This window comes from Kryptolebias marmoratus, linkage group LG1 (assembly GCF_001649575.2).
Source record: "Kryptolebias marmoratus isolate JLee-2015 linkage group LG1, ASM164957v2, whole genome shotgun sequence".
Lineage (NCBI taxonomy): Eukaryota > Metazoa > Chordata > Actinopteri > Cyprinodontiformes > Rivulidae > Kryptolebias > Kryptolebias marmoratus.
The window spans coordinates 25403526-25420930 of record NC_051430.1 but is presented as its reverse complement, the minus strand read 5'-3'; the positions used below and the strand labels follow the sequence as shown (position 1 = coordinate 25420930).

The 17405-nt window shown below is 42.2% G+C and overlaps 4 protein-coding genes across 4 annotated transcripts; 3 read left to right on the top strand and 1 right to left on the bottom strand.

Annotated features, from left to right (window-relative positions):
* LOC108233676 (cyclin-O protein B) lies at window positions 1-1665 on the top strand. Its single transcript, XM_017412272.3, has 3 exons — window positions 1-359; window positions 573-758; window positions 845-1665. The coding sequence occupies exons 1-3, from the start codon at window positions 30-32 to the stop codon at window positions 1439-1441; spliced, it is 1113 nt and encodes a 370-aa protein (XP_017267761.2). The 5' UTR covers window positions 1-29; the 3' UTR covers window positions 1442-1665.
* A 1667-nt stretch (window positions 1666-3332) lies between these two features.
* LOC108233621 (multicilin) lies at window positions 3333-5449 on the top strand. The gene is made up of 4 exons (XM_017412193.3): window positions 3333-3512; window positions 3649-3875; window positions 4581-4691; window positions 4789-5449. Exons 2-4 carry the CDS (start codon window positions 3759-3761, stop codon window positions 5218-5220), a joined length of 660 nt encoding a protein of 219 aa, XP_017267682.2. The 5' UTR covers window positions 3333-3512; window positions 3649-3758; the 3' UTR covers window positions 5221-5449.
* A 2772-nt stretch (window positions 5450-8221) lies between these two features.
* LOC112450394 lies at window positions 8222-15520 on the top strand. Its single transcript, XM_037976316.1, has 6 exons — window positions 8222-8477; window positions 8640-8763; window positions 13665-13857; window positions 14242-14333; window positions 14474-14531; window positions 15293-15520. Exons 1-6 carry the CDS (start codon window positions 8458-8460, stop codon window positions 15499-15501), a joined length of 696 nt encoding a protein of 231 aa, XP_037832244.1. The 5' UTR covers window positions 8222-8457; the 3' UTR covers window positions 15502-15520.
* gpx8 (glutathione peroxidase 8 (putative)) lies at window positions 9998-12502 on the bottom strand. Its single transcript, XM_017412262.3, has 3 exons — window positions 12256-12502; window positions 11837-12098; window positions 9998-10538 (listed from the first exon to the last, which is right to left on the bottom strand). The coding sequence occupies exons 1-3, from the start codon at window positions 12460-12462 to the stop codon at window positions 10375-10377; spliced, it is 633 nt and encodes a 210-aa protein (XP_017267751.2). The 5' UTR covers window positions 12463-12502; the 3' UTR covers window positions 9998-10374.
* Window positions 15521-17405: the final 1885 nt, after the last annotated feature.

Genomic DNA, 17405 nt, shown 5'->3' with positions numbered 1-17405 from the left:
CAGCGGCTGTGTCGCGGCAGCCGGCGGAGATGGTATCATTCGGGCCGGTACCGGTCGGGTGCGGTTCCGAAGCCGTTTCTCCCGCGGCGGAGGGAGCTCTCACCCCGCCTCAGCAGCGTCACGCAGCTCGGCACAGAAAACAGAGCCTCATGGCCAAACTGAGCGACTCTGGTTTTGAGGAGGATTTGGTTTCCTCTCCGACTCGGAGGGACGTGTCCCTCCCTGGGTCAGAGGAACCAGAACCTGCAGCGGGACAGCTGTCCAACTGGTACCTTCAGTATGGAGACGTGGGCTTCAAGATCCAGAAAGAGAAGGAAGCACAGTTTCACCTCTGCAACAGTCTGGCTCACCAGCCACAAGTAGGACACAACTTATCTGTTTTTATGGTCTGTTGCTTTTAAAAAGAGCTATTTAGAGCCATGCATTTGAGGCAGTGTTTGCACATTTTAAACCCAATGACAAGGACATATTCAGCACAGGGATGCAAGCTTGGGTATCTCTGACTGAATAATGATATAATATTGCTTTGATTGTGTTTTCTGCTGATACTGATGAGTGTGCTCTGCTTGCAGCTGACTGCAGAAGCACGCTGTAAGCTGGTCAGCTGGCTCATCCCCGTCCACAGACATTTCCGGCTGTCCTTCGAGTGCTGCTGCCTGACGGTGAACATCATGGACCGGTTCCTGGCGTCCACGCCGGTGGCTGCTGACTGCTTCCAGCTCCTGGGTGTCACTGCACTCCTCTTAGCCTGCAAACAGGTCTGATCTTTAGTGACACGTTTGAGAAGAGGGCATGACTCTGTAGCTCCATTTTCTCATCACTACCCCGGTTTTTCTCCCTGCAGGTGGAGGTGTGCTCTCCATCAGTGGGCCACCTCCTGTCGTTGTGCTGCGATGCTTTCACCAAGGAGCAGCTCTGCAACCTGGAGTGCCTTGTCCTCCTCCGCCTTAACTTTCGCCTCGCTGCACCCACCCTGGCCTTTTTCCTGGACTATTTCGCCAACCGCATCCATGCTGCTCGGCTTGTCATCGAGAACAATAGTCATGATTCCAGCTCCTTAAAAGGGAATTTGGGGCAGTACAGGATGCTTGCACGAAAAGTGTGTGAGTTGACGCTGGCAGACTATGCTTTTAATAAATACCCACCGTCTCTGACTGCTGGCTGTGCACTGACACTAGCCTGTGAGTTACTGAAAACCGATGCGGCCTCACAGCTGCAGAGGGAAGACAGTTTCAGAGACAAACTACGCACACAGTCAGTTTCTGTCCAGGCACGTGAGAACACGCTCTGTTCTGAAGGTGATCCTTTCGCAGTGTTGGACTACTTCCTGTCTCCAGGTCAGGAAAGTTACAGCTGCTATCTAGTGCAGGAATGCAAAGACAACCTAAAGCTGCTGGTGTCATTAAACCAGGAGACTTTAGAAGTGATGCCAACCATGTAAGAAATGCAGCACCTTCCAGATGATAGAAAAAAATGTCAAATTTGTGTCTTCTTTTTATTTATTTATAGCAGAGCTGTTAATAGGTCAGTATTTGTACAAACCCATAACTGATGACGCCTCAGGTACACAGATGTTTGCAATAGCTGAAGGTTTTATGACTTGTTAAATTTATGTTTATTTTATTGTTCATGTTTATATGTTCATTTGCTGTGTGACATTTTAAAGGAAATATGTAAAATCAATGTGTTTATTGGTTGTTTTCTGAAATAAAATATTAGAAAAAAACTTTCTATGATGGTCTTTAATTTCATGTGGAAGATGAGATAAAGTTTTAGCTGCTGGTCACATCAACTTTTTCTTTTATGAAATAACAGCAGAACCATAGCCTATAATAGGCCTACTGACTCCTTCAGCACCTTTGGCTGACATAAATCTTAACCACTGGTAGGTAAATGAGAGGCAATTAGACACAGCAGAGATAAAAAACGTTCCTGAAAGTGGTGATTTCTTTGGCCATTGTTGCCTGAAGGTCGGCACGCCAGCGTTTTTTTGTTTACGAGCATCTGAAAGCAAACTGTGCCAACACACTTGGGGTAATTGAGGGGTCTTTATCTGATGATCCATTACGCGCGGCAGCTCTCCCTGCTGACACAGTGTCGACCACACAGGTGCATTCAGCGCTGTGAGGACCATTGTTTGTTTACTAATAGGGGCATTTGTCACGAGTGTTTACTGAGCTGTCTGCTCTTATTGCCCTTTTCCTTTTCCACTTGGCTTTTCATGCAGAAACAGGCTTTGGTCCTGGTTCAAGGATATTTTACGCACAGATGAATAGAAATTACGCACAAACAGCTCGACTAAAACAACTCAATCATCAGACTTCATGTTTACAATAAACGTTTTTTTTATCTATATTTATCTGCTTAACTGAGCATTTGGTTTGGGGCTGTGAGAAGTTGGCTGCACCGGGAGGAGGGTGTGAAACAGAGGGCACCTGCTGCTGCAGTGGCGCCGTTATGCGCGGTCCTTCTTTTTCACTTTTCCACAATTTCATCTCCGAGGACGCTGTCACTCCCTGGAGACCGAATAAGTGCATTTGATTGGGCCAAAAGTGGGAAACCGCGGCACAGAGGGACACGAACCGGGAGAATGTCGACTATATATCAGCCACAAATCAAACCGTGTCCCTGACAGCTCAGCAGAGGAGACCGGTGAAGATGGAAAAGGTGAAGAAAGCGTCTGGTGCCAATATAATGGGACGGCGTGGCAGGAGAGGGGCTGTAAGCAAAACGGCATGTTTCTCCTTACAAAGGTGCGCTGCAACTCTTCCTTACATGACAATATGACGCTCTACCTGCAGGAGAAAATCCCGGTGCCAAGAAGCAGCAGTCCGGTCTCTGTTTACGTCGACTTCCCCTGCATCATTGAGCAAGGTGGTCTGCGCACCTTTGGCATCATTTCTAACATTCATTGTAAGAGATTTTTTTAGGTTCTTCACACTGTTGTTGTCCTGCAGCTTTTTCGACAATCGCATGGGATGATATAGAGGACTGCGCCTCTCAGGTGAGGATCAACACATCAGAAAAGAACCATTTTTCATTCGTTGCTTTAACATATCTCTCGATTTATCTTGCGCCTTCAAGTTTATGCAACAAACTCGTTAAAGTCCACCAACCTGAGAGAGATTTAATGGGTTTTTAGCTCTGGACCCCGTCTGTTAATGTTTGACACAAAGTGCTGGAATCCTGCATGAATAGGACAGCAGTTTCCTCATGACTCGGAGGCTACTAATTGGCTGCGCAGGGTTTTTTTTTCCCCACAAACTCCCCTTTTGGCACCGATCACTGTGCGCATAAGGAGACGACACCTTCCCTGAAATGACCACCAAGATATGTTCTGGTAACAAACCACTTTGCCCAACTTGGTGGGCTTTTCAGGTACAACTGCTAGGCTTCTGTTGATCAAAAATGCATCCATTTTAAAGTTAATCCTCATTTATTTTGTTCACAGGTTAATCAATCTGATTCAGATGATCAGTACTTTGGAAACTGTGCTCTGGATTTCATAGCAGGTGAGACAACTAATATGCAGCAAGGATATGCTGCCACTTCTGCAGTAATTATCTCTTCATTACTATCATAATCAACTGAAATAATTTCTTTAAAGTGATGCTGACTTCATGTTTGATTGTTTGTTTCCTCTGTCAGATTCTACCTGCACCAGAGAGAGCAGTCTGTCTCCAGATGAACTGGTGCCCTTTCAGGGATGTGTTATCCCTCCTCTCACTCCTCAGAGGGACTTCTCTCCAGAGGACAGTATGGTTCACTCATCCACAGAAACGGGCAACTTTAACGCCCAGGATGGAGCGCCGTGGAGGGGCATGGCAGAGTGTCACGAGAGGGCACTGGGACACTCGGTGGTCATCAATAAGCAGGTAAAAAATTATGAGATCAAACTGCTTTTTGTTGACATTAAAGGTGCTCACTGAAAAGTATGAAATCAAACATTTAAAAAAGTTCTCCTGAACTATATCAAATGGTGCAGTTTGAAAGCATTTGCTCTAGTAGTTTTTACAGATATATTGATAGCCTTTCCGAAATGCAGGTCCTCACTCAATGTAAACAAAGCACTCAGCTGAATCCACCAAAGGTTTGTGTCACATGATTGATCTATTAGGCTGGCTGATGTCTGTGTAGTCGGACAAATATGACCAGTAAGTTTAACATTTGACCTTTTTTCAGTCACTTCGACTCTTTCCACAGAGAAACAAACACACAAGAATATATGAGAGAAATATTTTGTTTCTTACTTAATGAAATTATTATTGACTTTGCAATGAGTTCCTTTAACAAAGACTGTTGTCTTGCAATATAGCAGGACCAAACAGCAAACTAATGCAATAGTATCTTACAGTTATAGAAGAAAACGCTTTTTATTTGAACAAAGTAATTTGAAAAGAACAGTTTGAGACAGTAAAAGTCATGTTTTGTACCAATTTAAACAGTTCAACTTTGCTAAAAGCCTATTGCAGATATATCCATTTATAAACTTAAACAAAAAGTTTTTTTTCTTATAGACTGGTGGTGTCAAAATACAAAGAGAAACCTCAAACCAGAGATTCTGTGTTGTGTGTCTTCAGCTCCATGAGACTCTTCAGAGGCGACAACAAGAGCTCGACTCCCTCGAGGAAAGGAACCATTACCTCAGGCAGTTAGCCAGTCGAGCAAAGCACCTGGCCTCAGTTCTCGAAGTGAGGACAACAAAGAGACAACCTAAATACTTACACATAGTCCTAGTCTATAAGTGACTATATAAGTCTAGTCTGTGTTCTGATTGTTTTCTTTTAGAACCTGATGACAGCCAGGGATGTGGAACCAGCAGATCCTCGTGGTGAAAACGCCTCGGTGGGTTCCTGTAAGCGCCAGCGACTGGACGAAGGGTATGAGACAGAGTCCTCTGACTCGGTGGAGGACATGCTGAGGGACTTCAGCACACGCTGCAATGCTGTCCTGTTCAGCAGCGCAGCAGGAACTGTGCAGCAGCAGGAATCAGAGACGATACACACGTACGGCGTGTTCTCCGGCCTCCAGATGTCTACACCTAACAGCAGCACTGCGACACGGGATGAAGCTGAGACTGGAGACGCTGTGTCATCTTTCAGAACCTCTGTCAGAGAACACGGCACCATACGGACTCAGGTCTTTCCTCATGGACATGTATTTACCTCGCAGACTCAGCAGGGTGGATACCGCTTCCGCTGGGTTCCAAATCACAACTGAAATCAGAAAAAAGCACGCTGGGTTTTAAAATGAAGCTGCCGTAAATCTGCTAGAGAAAGATGTGTGGGAGGGCACTATACCTGCTAATATTTAACTATTAATCTATAGTGATATCTGTGAATGATTAAATGATGTCTTCTTCAGGTAGCTCAGGAGCTAATCAGTCAAAAGTGGCGCTTAAAGAAAATAATACTGCCTTCACTGCTGTTTACACTGAGTCTTTGTTTACACCTCGATGCCTGTTTGGGTTTGAATTACACTGTTTGTAAAATAAATATTTTTTACATCTTTGGAAATAAAACTACTTTTTTAAAGTTTGAAAACAGAGTCCATTATTTTCTAACTAAGATAAAATTATGAGGTGAAAACAAGAGTTTTTCATCCATGCAGAGAAACTGTCTTCACTGTGAACTTTCCATGTTTGAGCAGGGAAACAAATGTAACCCCGTGACCTGCTTCAAGAAGCAGAGGCTTCCTTCGCTTTTGTTTAAATCTGAAAGAAGATGGCCACATCCTTGTTTATATCCTTTTTGGAAATGTAAACAGATTTCGTTTGTCCAGTCTGCATCGCTTATTGGCCTTCAGTTTGGTCATAAAAGCACCAGGTGTGGAAAATAAAGAGGCCTGACAATGTTTCATCTTCAGCGAAAAGCAGAAAACTTAAACGAGGAGAAAAGATGATGGGACTCTTTGACCTCAGAGAATCTGGCATGTCTGCTCAGACACTGGGGCGCAGTGGTGCAGCGGTCAGGGCTGTTGCCTCACAACCAGAAGGTCACAGGTTCGCCTCTCGCCTGGTTCCTTTCTGTGGGGAGTTTGCATCTTCTCCTCCCACAAGCCAAACACATGCATTAATTAAAACATTAGGGAGTTCATCGGGATGGTTTTAAGTCTCTTTTTGATCAGTTTGTTCTCAAACATGCAGGAACGTCTCCACGTTCTGCTCATTGAGTCTGAGTTGTTACAGGCAGGCGGGTCAGAGCTCTGTAGCTTAAACTTAACCAGTTTAATCATTTACTTTGTTCCTGTATCAGTGTGTGTTTTAAATAACAGCATGAAATAAAGAGTGTTTGTACAGAAGGGTGACACTGTAACTTCTCTGATACTCAAGGTAACGCATGTATTTATTTGAGGTTCTTTCATTTATTTTTTTTTACCTTTTAATGTATGTATCTGGACATTAATTTTAATATTGATACTTTGCTCCCATTTGCTCCCTTTGTGGGTGTTTTTATTTCAAAATTATTCAAATCAGAACCATTAGATTTCCTAATTGGGACAATAAAGTCTATTCTGTTCTAATTTGTATGTTAAAACCAGTTTTCTCATTTCAACTCTGCTGAATCAGATTTTTACTTGTTAAGGTGGAGAATAAAGAAAGAAAAACAAAAATGGAAAAACTCTGCAATGAACACCTGAAAACTGAGCACAAAAAAAATGTAAAAGTTTGGTGTTATGTTTCCTGATGAGATTGCTGTAAGTCAACAAAATGTAATTAAATGTTTTAACCGCCTTAATGTTTTTGAAGCGTTTTGCCAACTAAAAAATGGAGTTTTGTTAGAAACAGTTCTTTCCTTAATATACTGTATCTGAATATGTAGGAATATATCTGGAAATAAAAGCTGAAATGATGGATGGATTTATCTTCTGAAGGTTTCCAGTTTACAGCATGAACAAAGAAATGAACCTTGTTGCTCCAAAAACATTAAAAAGGACTTTATAACAGTTACCAAGTATTCATTTAAAATTAGCTTAAGTTTGTCTGATATGTCAAAACTATGTTTAGGCTTAACTGCTTTTAATAAACAAACAAAAAATGTAATGTTAGCAAAATTTAGACCAACAGCTGCAGCAGCTCATGTCAGCTTCCACAGGTGAACATTAGGACACTTTTTTCCCTTTTCAAAACAAACCAATTTATTCTAAGCAGAGAGCCGGAGAGGGAAGCTTTGTTCAGCCTGACTGGGACACATCTGAGCGCTCAACAGCCTCCAGACTGCGGGGGGCAGAAACAAAGAGTTTCTAAGGTGACAGAAACCAAACTGGGAGAGAAGCTGGAGACTAAACTACCGCGAGAAACAGGATTAAAGAGGGAAAACAGAGGAAAAGGTGTGTGTGTGTGTGTGTGTGTGTGTGGGTGGAGGGGGGCTCTTCCCTGGAGGATGGATGATGTTGGGACACTTGGCAAATATCAACAATGAAATGCAAATAATTTGATCCAAGTAGGAAATTTACTGGACATTTTGAAGCAAAGAGGCAAAGACGATCACCGCGAACTGAAACTTCTGATAAACAAATCAGTAAAAAAAATATCCGAATTTATATATTCTAGTGTTTAAAAGGTGAAGCGAGTCAGGGTGGTGTTTCATTAAAGACGGATGCAGAAAGCAGCAGGCTGGTGTTCAGCTTCAGGCTCGAGGCCCAGATGGGAGCGACAGGTGGTGAGAAGGTGCGCGCGCTCGCGCCGTTTGGCTCATTCTAGCGCCACGGCGGCTCATCAAACCTGTTCTTATTGTTAACCCGCAACAGGAAACAACTGGGGCAATTAGGCCCGTTTCACTGACAGAAATGTGTTTTTATTCAAAGGATTTTGCTTTAACATTTAGGCTTTTAAAACTAAATTATTTTAAGAAGGTTAGTTCATTACAAAATACGATGTTAAATAATATTTCAGACAATTGAAGAAAACCCTGCAGATTTCTACAGTTTACCTCCTTGAATATTTATTTTTTTTAAATGTAAAAACACGAATCCATCTAAACAGATTTGATATAATTTATTAAGTTTATAATTCTTACTATATAACGAAAATGAGACTCTCTCCAGCCAAACGCAAAAGCCACAGGATAAGAAGTCATTATGTGTGTAAAACACCTAAAAACAGTTTGTTGTGGGGATCAGACCCACACCCCGCTGCTGCCGCCTCCTCCTTTAAAGATTACCGCCTCGCTTGTTTTTTTTTTTTTTTTTTTTTTTTTTTTTTTTTTTTTAAGTCATTAGTTTCCAGTGGAAACCATCTCTAAGCGAGAATAATTAAAAACAAAAGCCTGAGCACCAATCAGAGAGGAGGAGGAGCAGGGAGCTTCCCGCTCCGCCGGCCGCCTGCAGGAGGCTTTATGAGGAGGAGCAGAGAGGAGAGGAGCAGCACACAGGTACAGGTACCACACAGGTACCACACCTGGATGACCCGGCCCGGCTCACTCAGCCCAGGTTAGAGGCAGGAGGAGAAACTCACACATGGACATTCAAATAAACCAGTAAGTAGCTTGAATTTGGAAAAAAAAATCAAAATATCTGAAGTTAGAATGCTTTTTAACCTGCTGCTGTTACCATGACAACCGCTGCAAACTTACAGCAAACATGTCTGTCCACGTTTGCTTTTAAAGTAACATTTATTCTTCGCTCGTCTTCAACTTCAGGGCTGAAACTTTCAAAACGCTGGCGGGATTTTTCGGGCGTGAGGCTGAACCTGTGCGTTTGTTCTCGCCGATCAGGAGGATTCTGAGACGCCGCCGATGGAAAGGGAGACTCCATCTTTCCAAGGTAAGATGGGGGAAACTATAGGAAAACACCAAGAGAATCTGAGAGTTTCGGGTTGTCTGCGTCCTTCAGCGCTGACCTGCTTCAGAATCTTAAAAAAAAAGAACCACAAGTAGAAGCCCACATTCCTCCCAGGTTCCAGGCGTATGGCCGGGCCGTGGAGCCGTGGATCCGTGGATCTGTGGCTGGTAGGGAGGCAGTGTAATGTTAGCTGACCTGTCCTCTGTCAGCTCACACTGCTCTGCTAACCTAACAGCTACATTTAACCTCCGTTTGAATCTGTGCCACGGGTCTATTTTTGACCCCGAAGATGCCAGTGTGTAACAGGTGACACCTTTGGGTGGTTCGTAGGCAGTGTCTCGTTAGCTGGTTGGCTCCCCGGGAGACCAGCTTACCTGCTGCTGCCGTCAAACTGTCCATCCAGTCCACAGCACCGGGGGACGTGTGTCCATCACTGCTGCTGACTGGCTTCAGATCTGATTTGTGTGTGATGCTGCAACAGATCATTTTTAGGTTCTTCTGACTGAGCCAGGCCCAGGAAAGACATTAAAACCATCAGAGCAGATTTGAACAGGTGACATAAAGATGCAGGTTTATTAGACAATCCTGTGAAAAAACGCATACCACCTTTAATGGCAGTGTTTCAGACTGAATTAAAGCGTAGAAATGACAGAACTGAAGCCGTTTTGTTCCCTCATGACGTTCCACTCAGAGTACGTGTTGTGAACGACTCAAATATGAGTACGACATCTCTAAAAATGACAAGAGATATAACCATTTTAGTGCTGACTAATGTCGCTTAGCTGTGGCTGTTATCTAGATTTGGATCAACTTCCAAAGTTAAATCAGTTGTAGGTTCAGGAGACATTTTGGATGATGTGCTGTGAATGACTCTCAGCTACTACCACACCATGTTTTACCAAAACATTTGTAAAATTGGCTGAATTGAAGCCATTTTTGTGTTGCCTACGGCTATCCGGACACAGTAGCCATCTTGATTTGGGTTGATTCCAAATGTTAAGCAGTTGTAGAAAAATTCAGCCATTTGTAATTTTTTGCAAGCTTCTTAAAAATTAAAAATTCAGCCAGCGGTTTGTGAGATATTTTGCTAACAGACACAGACACACACAGAGACAGGCACAAGCATCGTCATCCGCATTCACCTTTAGGCAGCGGTTGATAATTAAATGTGTAGTTCCACGTATAAAAGTGACTGAGATGAAGATCTTTAGCTAAACTGTTTTATTGCTGCGTGGTCATAATTTACAGGCTCATATCAGTCGGGGGGGCGGGGTTGGGGTTGGGGTGGGGGTTAAACTGGTTCTTCAGCCTTAAAAACAGATTGGAAATTTAAAAAAGAAAACAAATCCAAGAGATTGTACAGAGGTGACAGAAGAGGCGACACTTCAGAAGCTAAACAATGATTTAGCTGAAGAAGTTACTCCGGAGTCATGAGGACCCCCGGGACGAGACGGTCCAGACTGAGCTCGTCCCGCCCGTCTGCGGCCCGACGCGTCGCCACGCCACACTCACTCCTCACAGTTCAGCCGGTCCTGCCTTTAAAAGCAGGAAACGCAGGCGTAAAGTGGCATCGTGTTCGTCATGGGGCGGCCATCATAGCTCCCCCCGCTTCTTTATGATGATGTCCCGCACCAGAGCCGTGACTTCCTGTCGGATGCTCTCCACGGGTACATCCGTTTTCCAGAACCGGACCACCTTCCCTTCCGGGTTTACGAGGAACTTCCAGAAGTTCCACTTTGGGATTTTCTGCACAGAATCTAAAAAAATAAATAAAAAGAAAACAGAAAGAAATGATCAAACGGTTCTTAACGGGACACTCGGTTCCTGTGCGTTCCATTCTGCACCCACAGCAGGAAGTGACGTGGCCTCGTTCCGCAAAATAAGCAACGATTTCCCTGAAAATCTATTTTTAATTTCTGCCACTCAGAATCAAAGATATATTTGTTAGTTTTGAATGCAGTGCAGCCAGTCTACATGGGATACAGACACATGTTTGTACCCCAACACAATGTCATGTTAATACAAAATGTTTTTTTTTATTTTCCTAATTTGTTTCAGTCGTCATGAACGACTTCACTCTACGGGGTGAAAAAACCTTTTAGCTGCATCCTTTTTTTTTTTTTTTAGGAGACTGTTTATTCTGTAAATTTTCTTAAAGGTCAGCCTAAAACCTGGAACCTAAATTCCTGTTTTTGTCTGTAACAGCAGACAGTTTGACAACAGTGTTCTAATCCCATTATATCTTCTTCTGCATTAATCCGATGAATAACCGATGAAGGTTTACTAAAATTTAAGTGAAGAAAAAAAAATTGCTAAAATCAGGATATAAATCTTTGTTTTATAGATATACCCATCAAACCTCCATGACTCCTAAAATAAAACTCACAGAAATAGATGGTTATATTTTCCATTATTTGAATCTCTGACAGATTAGTTCTGAGTGTTTTTTTCTCAGCTGCTTGCTTGTAAAAGAATTTAAGGGGCTAAGTTAATATAAAAACCTTTCTTCCTTCTGATGACCGTGAAGACAAATCCTTTACAAGCTTCAGAAATCACCCTGCTTTCTTCTCTGACTTTATATCACTTTGGCTGAACATGAATAATCTTAAAGCTACTCAGTAAACATGAAGACCGGTCAAAAAACCCCAAAAACCAACAACTTATGAAAGAAACAACATCTGCACAAGTTGTTTCTCATATCAGCAGTTAATGTGTCCTTAAATGAAAAATCAGACAGCTGCCAACTACCACGTGTGTTTGTTTACCTACGGAAACAGCCGAAGTGACTGAAAAAGGCTGTGGAAGAGCCGTTTTATGGATATTTATGCTCAGATTAAACACGCAGCTAAAAGAGCTCTGTTTACGTTGAGTGCATACCCGCATTTCAGTACTGCATGTAGTCCACGGTAGCCTTCTTTCTGTTTGACTTTCAGAGTTTCTGCTGAGTGACTTTAATCACCTAAAGTTGGTTGGAAATGTTGTGCAGGAAGTTGTTTCTTCCCTGTGTGTGTGTGTGTGTGTGTGTGTGTGTGTGTGTGTTGGGATCTGAGCCCACCTGTGAGGAACCTGAAGGCAGGCTCAGCCTCTGAGCCCAGGATCTTGATCTTGCTGAAGAAGGGGAAGGTGACGCCGTAGGTGGACTTGGCGAACGCCTCGATGTCCCGGCTGGACCCGGGCTCGGTGTCCCCGAACTGTCCGCAGGGGAAGGCCAGGACGTTGAAGTGAGACGGGCCCAGGTCCCGGTGCAGCTCCTGCAGGGACCCGTAGCTCGCCTCCGTGTGCTCGCAGTGGCTCGCCACGTTTACAACCAAAGACGCCTGAGACAGCAGGAAGAAAAACAAAAACAAAACAAATCAGAGTTATCAAACTTTTATCACCGACAGAGAGAGAGCTCGGGTTGGAGCGCACGCGCCTTCTGAAGTTCGCGCAGATTTGTTCTCAAGCAGAAAGTAAAACCTGATGATGTGGACATACTTTCCCTCGGTACTTCTCCAGCGACACCGTCCTCCCCTTCGCGTCTTTCACCTCGAAGGAGTAAAAATCCTCCGGTTTCCTCGGCTTCACCAGCTGGGTCTGCAGGAGGAACAAGCAGCCCACACCGACCGTCATGCTCAGCAGAACCCGCAGCCGTTTAGCTTTGGGCCCGGAGGACTTGCTGGGATAACCTCCTAAAGCCTCCATCTTGGAGGAAAAAAAAAAAAAGAAACTGAGTGGAGTTGTGGCAGGAGAATCTGTCTTGTACGAAATTGTGCTCCCCATGAAATGTGTCCCCCCTGCGTCGGGAGCGCGTACTGCAGCCAGAGCGTCTTCCCGGACTTCCTGAAAAGATCAGAGTGTAGACTTTTTGGCAAATCCCGTTCTAATGTAAAATATGACAGATTACTGGATTGAGGAAATGTCTAGTATGCTATCACACATAATGTTTGAGAATTTGGAAACAGTTGCTTTTTATTTGCCAAAGTTATGGGGGGAGGAGAGAAGAGAGAAGAAGAGAGAAGAGAATGGATATTTCAGCTGCCTGAAATAATCGGTTCCCCCTACATAAAATGGAAACAAATTAATTTACCTGCAAGTCCTTAACTGTGTTTAATAATTTCATCATCAACAATAAATCCTGTGATTTTGATAACATTTGCTCTTTATTTGCCAAAGATGGGGGGGGGGGGGAACAAAATATTTTAAATTGAATTTTGTGGCTGAATGGGATAGCTCAGATGTTTCTGGGGTGGGTTTCTGTGAGTTATGAGTAGCTAATATCTTCAATAGACACCAATCAGACTAATCTCAGTTTGAAAAATCAAGGAGACATTTTTACAGAGGAGCTAATCTAACAGAAGAGGGCATCTTCCATCTGAAACAATTTGTACTTCAAAAGTTTTATAGCTGTTAAAGTGAACGTTGTGTAAAATTTCCACTTTACATTAGTTTTACATCTGATAACGACACAGGCTAGCATTTTTACCAGTCTGATCAACAGAGACATCCATTAAGTTAACCTTCTGACGCAAACTGATGTGGTGTAAAAGTTTATTAAAAAAACATTTCCTTGAACTGCCATGAAACCTTTAAGGTTTGAGTTATTTTAGATGACTACAAATTTGTTGTTTTCTAGATTTTAATAAAACTGACAAATCTCTGACTGATGTTTATCACAGGTACAACTAGCCTTAAATGTAGTAAACCTACTTTTAAAAAATCTCAAACTAGTCCTTTTATGTAGCTCAACTTTAAGCCAAATCGAGGTTTGTTTTGAAAGTGTCCGAAAACGGAACTCCTTTCTTTGATGGCAACGAGTTTAAGGGATTTAGAGTTTCCCGAAATATAAAATTAATATCAGCTGTCATGTTTTTGCACTAAAACTAATGTTTGTTTTTTTTGTCCAGGAGGAAAAGGAGGCCCATGAAGTCGCACGCAAACGCTTCCGGTGGCGGATCAGCCATGCTGCGAGTACACCGCTGGCCACCAGGGGTCGGTGTGGTCAAGGTTTTGAGCTCAGTTCTGTCTGTCAGAGGCTGGAGCTCCAGTTTTCACCGACAAAACACGAACAAACTCATGCTGTCCTGCAGGACAGTCAAGGTATTAGTTCATATGACACAGCACAAGACCCTCCGATTAAATTAATCAGCTTGGTAAACGCATACATAAAGTGTGAACAGCTGACACAGAAATGCCAGCTTTAAGCTGATTTTGTATCCCTGTTTTTTACCCAAAAGGTTTGATTACACTTTCATATGTATTCAGGTAGCTTTATTCACTGACAAAATGTAAACACATACTGTTCCATATATTGTCTAACAACTATGGTGAAAATGCGAGATTAACAATTATTTTAAAATTTATTTTTATGTATGAAAATCATCTCCAAAGGCCTGTTTAACTTTCTCCATTAAGTGCAGAAAAAGGCAGTAAGTTGATTGATGTGATTTTGAGTTTTTCTGAGGCTTTATCTTGCTGAAACAGAGGCATCACCGGTGGGTGTTCTCTCATCAAACCCACCACAAGAACCCTTAAGAGCCGGAGGATGTCCTGGCACAGAAAGGCTCCCAAACCAGGTTTGTTTCAGGAAACAGATTAAAACATCTGAGAGATTGTGTTATGGTGTTTTGCTCTGCTGCAAAATATGTTAAAATCATCTGACTGTGCCACAAAAAATCACAAAAAGTCAAAACAGTTGTGGTTCCCTTTTTCACAGAGAGCTGATTGGGTCTGGAGAGCCGCAGATCAAGCTGATGGGAATTCACAGCAAACTGGTAAAACATGAATGAGTGAAAACAACATTAAAATGAAAAGCCTAGCATTCCTTGAAGTAATGCATATCGCCCACCACTTCCTTAAAGACAGTTTTAATTGAAGACAGCTACATCTTACGAGACGCGTTAAAACTCGGAATTTGTGTTGAGGATGACACACAGCTACTACCACATAAACTTTACCTCGTTATCTGTAATTTGTGTCTGCTAAGGTCTCTTAGGTGCAGTGGCCATCTTGAATGGTACTGACTTCAAAAGTTAATCAGTTATAGATGTTCAGCCAAGATAACATTCTAGGAGTTTCATTTACTCAAACACACACACACCCACATGCACCCCCATGCACACACCAAATAATATATTGCAAAATGATACTGCCTGTTTCATATCAGGAAACCACAATGCTTATCTGGATTAGTTCCATTTTTAAAGTAATAGAAACTCCTGTTGGAGGCGTGTATCTACCTTTAGTATTGACTAATGTTATATTTCTACATTTTCTGTTATGTTTTGTAAAGATCTAGAGAATTTCAGTCCATACACACTGTTTAAAATTGTTTAACAATAAAAATACACATTTCAAAAGATTTTTTGTGTGTTTCTTTTAGCTTTAGTGGCCTTAGAAAATCTGCTGCAAACATCCAAGTGTTTCTGTAAATGTCATATATAAAAGTGGCTTTATTTAAGCTTCTGTGGATGATGAACACTAGATCGAATGATGCACGTCGTGTTTTTATGCTTCTGATATTTTCCTGTTGCAGCTTCTGAAGAGAGAAGTAAAAGTTTGCAGCCTTTTTCCGTTCTGAATGAAGCCGGAGTGAGTCTGCAGGGAAAGTCACTGATGACGGTGGGAGCACCATCACTGCTGAACGACTACTGTAAGAAAGAAAACTGTTCACAGAAACCTCTGTGTGCAGGATTTAAAAATGTGTTTGGATCTGCTGCTTTTAGATTTTGGGCAGCCTTTTAGCCTTTTGCTACTTTTAGTTTTTAGGTGGCATTTTTAAGCTTTTACCCACCATTTTGCTAGTGTGACAGATTTGAAATAGTGTGACAGATTATGCATGTGGGTACTGATAGGTCTTGAGGTCAAATCCATTTTAAAACAATCACCTTCATGTTCCTGTCTTCTGATAAATTTGTGTTCATTTTGTGACGAGAAGCCAGCACAACTGGACTTTATTTCCTTTGGCCCACTTGACCCGTTATGAACAGCATCACCTCTTTAGTCCTCGTCTTTCGTCTGTGTCCTTTCAGACTCCAGTCTGCTCGACTGCAGCTGCAGTGAAATGATTGCATTAGCGCTGGGCTCTTCTGTTTATGTTTGGAATTCAGAAACTCGCTCTGTAGAGGGACGTTTGGATCAGAGTCCAGGTCCAGGAGCATCACTTTTCAGGACTCTGTTCATCTCGTGTCTGCGCTGGAGCGGAGACGGATGAGTTCTTTGCATTGAGAACAGATGAGGGGAGATACTGGTACAAATTTGGAAAATGACAGGTTTTTAGAAAAGCCTGTTTCCAGGCTGTGGGATGGTGTCCATGGCAGACACAGGTGATTGCTTCAGGAGGGGGTTGGAAAGATGGGATGATTAGAATCTGGGACACACAGTCAGAGTCTTGTTTGACTTCTGTAAACACAAATTCACAGGTGCTTATGTCTCATATCCTATAACAGGGGTGGGTAATTCTGGTCCTCGAGGGCCACCATCCTGCAGGTTTTACTTTGACCTTTGATCCAACACACCTAATTTGAATCAATGGCTGATTAACAGGCTTCTGCAGAACAAGATGAGGTAATTTAACCCCTGAATCAGGTGTGTTGGAGTCAGTGACACAGTCTCATAATCGTTAGGCTGTGGGTTTGAGCCCAGCCTTGTGTCAGGAAGGGCATCCAGTGTAAAATATCTGCCAAATCTTCCATGCGAGTTCGCTTGCTGTGACAAGAATCAGCTGACATGTGCTTATCTACAGTTCTTAAAAAAAGTATTCATAACCCTTGAACTTCTGCATATTTCATCACATTACAACCGCAAACTTTATTTCGCTGGGATTTTATGTGATAAAACAACACAGCGTTGTGCATAATCATAAAGTGGAAGGCAAATGATAACCGGCTGATGGGTTTCTGATTGCCACAATCGCAGTTTGCAGATGACCTTTTCAGGGAGGCTTTCCTCTGTATAAAGAAGACTTATTAAGCTACAACAAAACTATTAGGCTGCAGTGGGCAAAGTGTATGAAGACAATAAAGAGTACAACATTTTCACAGCAATCATATGTTCAACAAATGAGAATGTAAAATGGACAATTTGAAACAATTTGTTTCTGTGAGAAACAGAGGTGATTAAAATTTAATCACTTTACCTCCAAGTTTGTTTTTACTCTATGTTCTGTTATTTATTTTAATTTGTTAACTTTTTCAATGCAAAAGCTAATTTTGATTAGTAGTTTCTAATTAGTCTGTATTTCTGATTATTTTAAGGAGCTAAATACTGTCATTAACGTTTCAGGTCATTCTCAGCGAGTTCTGCACTTGGCCATAAACCCTGACAACACTCTTATCTTCTCTGCTGGAGCGGACCAGCGCTTCTGTATCTGGGATCTGTAGTTTAATCTTGAATCTGACGTCTGTGAAATGTGCTTTTACATCCAGCTGGCTGTCATGCACATTTCATGCACAATGTTATTTTATTATGACACCTAAGTTGTACATTGGCATTAAATTACAACTAATGAGAAATGGAAAATGAGATTTATTTTTTACATTATTGACACATTAAATACTGGATCAACATTTGAGGTTACTTACAAAATACTGATGTTTGTCCAGCATAATATATAAAACTTCATTAAAAATCAGCAATATTCTCTCCAG